Source organism: Quercus robur, chromosome 11, assembly GCF_932294415.1.
Source record: "Quercus robur chromosome 11, dhQueRobu3.1, whole genome shotgun sequence".
NCBI lineage: Eukaryota > Viridiplantae > Streptophyta > Magnoliopsida > Fagales > Fagaceae > Quercus > Quercus robur.
The window spans coordinates 13,796,845-13,801,289 of NC_065544.1; the positions used below are offsets into that span (position 1 = coordinate 13,796,845).

The window sequence follows — 4,445 nt, forward strand, 5'->3', positions numbered from 1 at the left end:
ATTTCCTTCTGAAAATGTCTTCCTTACATTTCACCTTCTCAATCTACCTGCTAACCTTTGCTCTCTTTCTCCAAACTATTTTTGGAGACATCCCTCTTTACAATATCTGTTCAAGCTCTGAGAACTTCACCACAAATGACCAATATGAATCAAATCTAAGAAAGCTCTTAGGTAATCTTAACTACCAAACCCCTTCCCTTGGTTTTGCTCTTGGTTCAGTTGGTTGGTACCAATACCGAACTTATGGGATTGCTCTTTGTCGTGGAGACGTTGCAGCCGCAGACTGCAAGGCGTGTGTTAATGATGCCAGCAATGAAATTCACAAACTTTGCCCATTCGATAAAGGTGCGATTATATGGTACGATAATTGTCTTTTGAAGTACTCAAACAAGGATTTCTTGGGTCAAATTGATAATGAAAACTGGTTCTTCATGTCGAATGTGCAAAATGTGAGTGAGCCAACTATATTTAACCAAAAGACTAGGGAGTTACTGAGCCAACTAGCCAAGGATGCATCTTTCACCACAAAAAAGTATGCAGTAGGAGAGCTAGAGCTGGGAAAATCAACCAAACTCTATGGCTTGGCTCAATGCACATGGGACCTTTCTACCGTTGAATGTTTGCAGTGTCTTGATGATGCAATTGGTCAACTTCCAACTTGTTGTGATGGGAAAGAAGGAGGGAGAGTTATTGGTGGGAGTTGCAACATAAGATATGAGATTTACCCGTTTGTTAGTGCTTAATTATAATTCAAGTTCTCTAGATTTCAGGAGCGAGTTTATAATTATTTACTTTTGGAGGGATACTAGGGAATAATGCTATGTAATTCTTTATTTCTGTTGAACCAATGTATTTATTTTAGTTCTCTTTTGTCTGTTGTGAAGTAACCTGTTTATACAAGACAAAATCTTTTTTGAAGTGACATGTTTATACAAGATTAAAGAAGGCTGAGAGAAGAAATTAAGTGATAGTAAGTTTTAATCTCCATATTTTATTTAGTTAGTTGATGATGTGATAGTTTCTCATTAAAATAAAAAGAGATTCAAGTTTAAAAAGTATTGAAAGTAAACTAAACTCACCTACCGTTTACAGAATTGAACGGTTAATTAGAGAAAATGGGATAACAACAGTTTTTTTTTTTTTTTTTTTTTTATCATATATAATACGTGATAAAAATTTCCCTAAATAGAGTTGTATGGTTCACTCCGTTCCATTCTGCTGATTATGCTCCATTCCACTAGCTTCATTCCACTTCACTATGCCCATAAGGCCCCAACTTAGTGGCTAATAAAAAATATAAGCCAACTACAACAATCTCCACCTTGGCGAATATTCTGTCCCAAAGAAAAGTCTCCTTGCTTTGCCTCCAGCTCCAACAACTAATAATGGGTTGGGATATGTCATCATTTATGAACGTGAATAAACATTGGCCGAGTCCAAGAAATACTTGAACGTTCAAAATAAAGCCGAAGAAGTGAACTTAAGCAAATAGACATTATTTGAACCCAAAATAAAGCCCATCTAGCGGCTAAGCTTAACCCCACTCTTTTAAACAAAGAAATGAATGAATCAGTATATTACGCCCAGCCCAGCCCAGCCCAGCTCAGACCTTTACGTCGGTGAGCATTTTTCACTCTTTAAGTACAGCTTACACAGCACAAAAAATCACACTTTTTTCTCGTCCATTTTATTTCACGCTCTCTCTCTCTCTGATCAGTATCACTCTCTGAAATTCAATCCTCAATGGCTTCCTCCACCGAGAAACGCAAAATTCTCGAACAAAATGAACACGAAGCAGCGAAGAAGACAAAGTTTCTCGTAGAAGATGATCACGAAGCAGCCAAGGAATCAAAGAAGTGAACTTAAGCAAATAGACATTATTTTCTTAGAATGTGATCTTGGAATTTTACTATTTAGCTTGGTACCCTAAAATAAAATTTCTAACTCCACCACTGCTCAAAATGGAGAGATTTACAAATGAAGTCGCCATTTGTTTAATGAAATGGCAAAAATAAAGAAAACCATAATGTTAGAGATATATTAGCCCATTAGCATAGGCTCAAGCCTAATTCTACTTTGTGTGCAAGCCAAGTCTCCCAATTGTACTAGAAGTTTATTAGTCTAAGGTTTAGTCTACTATATATACACATGTTATGATTCATTATAATACAGGATTTGTACTACACTCTAATATATTATTAATGTAGCCCTTAAGGGTTTCCTCCGTAGATGTAGGCCGTTAGGCTGAACCATGTAACCCTCGTGTGTTATTGTGTTTTATACTTTATGCTTTCGCTTCCACATCTATACTATCATATTCAACATGGTGTATCAATGCTAATATTTAACATTTTGTAGTACAAATCCTGTGTTATAATAAATCATAACATGTGTATATATTGTAGACTAAACCTTAGACTAATAGACTTCTAGTATAAGTAGGAGACTTGGCTTGCACACAAAGTAGAATTAGGCTTGAGCCTATGCTAATGGGCTAATATATCTCTAACACTCCCTCTCAAACTCAAAATGGAAGCTTGATGAAATCTTGAGATTTGATAAGGTTGAGAAGATCCCTTGAATGAAGTTTGGCTCTGTGACGGTAGTTTGAGGAAAACAATGGTCTTGCAGTGTTGATGCGACTTCTAATGGTGGTTTGACTATACCGGAGAGTTTTGACGGCAGCAGTAGGAAGCCAAAGAAGATGAACGCAGCGAAAAAAAAAAAAAAACACTGAGGAAACCCTTAAGGGCTACATTACTATGAACGCAGCGAAAAAAACACCTGATGTGACTTCTAATCCATGGCCACAAGAAGTCGCATCAGGTGTTTTTTTTCGCTGCGTTCATATTAATGTAGCCCTTAAGGGTTTCCTCCGTAAATGTAGGCCGTTAGGCTGAACCACGTAACCCTCGTGTGTTATTGTGTTTTATACTTTATGCTTTCGCTTCCGCATCTATACTAGCATATTCAACATGGTGTATCAATGCTAATATTTAACATGGTATCAGAGCCACCTTCCTGTGGTAATGGTTTTCTGTCCTTACGGTATATTTAAGAGCAATCTTTGTTTTCCTCGGTGTTTTTTTTTTTTTTTCGCTGCGTTCATCTTCTTTGGCTTCCTACTGCTGCCGTCAAAACTCTCCGATATAGTCAAGCCACCGTTAGAAGTCGCATCAACACTGTAAGACCATTGCTTTCCTTAAACTACCATTACAGAGCCAAACTTCATTCAAGGGATCTTCTCAACCTTATCAAATCTCAAGATTTCATCAAGCTTCCATCTTGAGTTTGAGAGGGGGTGTTAGAGATATATTAGCCCATTAGCATAGGCTCAAGCCTAATTCTATTTTGTGTGCAAGCCAAGTCTCCTATTTGTACTAGAAGTCTATTAGTCTAAGGTTTAGTCTACTATATATACACATGTTATGATTTATTGTAATACAGGATTTGTACTACACTCTAATATATTATTAATGTAGTCCTTAAGGGTTTCCTCCGTAGATGTAGGCCGTTAGGCTGAACCACGTAACCCTCGTGTGTTATTGTGTTTTATACTTTATGCTTTCGTTTCCGCATCTATACTAGCATATTCAACATGGTGTATCAATGCTAATATTTAACACATAACAAATAAAAACTATTTACAATGAACTTTATAATTAAATAGGTTTACAATTATTTGCAAGAAAACCATAGAAATAAATAATTATTGAACATTAATTATAGAACACTATTCCCTAGCTACTACTATCCCACGAAAAGCGAGAATCATAAACATGCTCCAGAAATCGAATTAAGCACTGAAAAATGGGTAAATCTCATATCTTATGTTGCAACTCCCACCAACAACTCTCCCTCCTTTCCCATCACAACAACTAGGAAGTTGACCAATTGCATCATCAAGACACTGCAAACATTCAATGGTAGAAAGGTCCCATGTGAATTGAGCCAAGCCATACAGTTTGGTTGATTCTCCCAGCTTTAGCTCTCCAACTGCATACTTTTTTGTGGTGAAAGATGCTTCCTTGGCTAGTTGCCTCAATAACTCCTTAGTCGTCTTTTGGTTAAATATTGTTGGCTCACTCACATTTTGCACATTCAAGATGGTGAACCAGCTTTCGTTATCAATTTGATCCAAGAAATTCTTGTTCGAGTACTTCAAAAGACAATCATCGTACCATATAATTGCACCCTTATCATATGGGTAAAGTTTGTGAATTTCGTTGCTAGCCTCATTAACACACGCCTTGCATTCTGTGGTAGCAACGTCTCCACGACAAAGAGCAAGCCCATAATTAAGTCTGGTATGGGTGCCAACCTACTGAACCAAGACCAAAACCAAGAGGAGGGGCTTGGTAGTTAAGGTTACCTAAGAGCATTCTTAGGTTTGATTCATACTGATCATTGGTGGTGAAGTTCTCAGAGCTTGAACAAATATTGTA

General features: G+C 37.1%; 1 protein-coding gene and 1 pseudogene across 1 annotated transcript; one reads left to right on the forward strand and one right to left on the reverse strand.

The window, feature by feature from the left end:
* LOC126705916 (cysteine-rich repeat secretory protein 38-like) lies at positions 1–918 on the forward strand. The gene has a single exon (XM_050405139.1). It carries the CDS (start codon positions 15–17, stop codon positions 741–743), a length of 729 nt encoding a protein of 242 aa, XP_050261096.1. The 5' UTR covers positions 1–14; the 3' UTR covers positions 744–918.
* A 2,878-nt stretch (positions 919–3,796) lies between these two features.
* Positions 3,797–4,445, reverse strand: LOC126704731 (cysteine-rich repeat secretory protein 38-like; annotated as a pseudogene).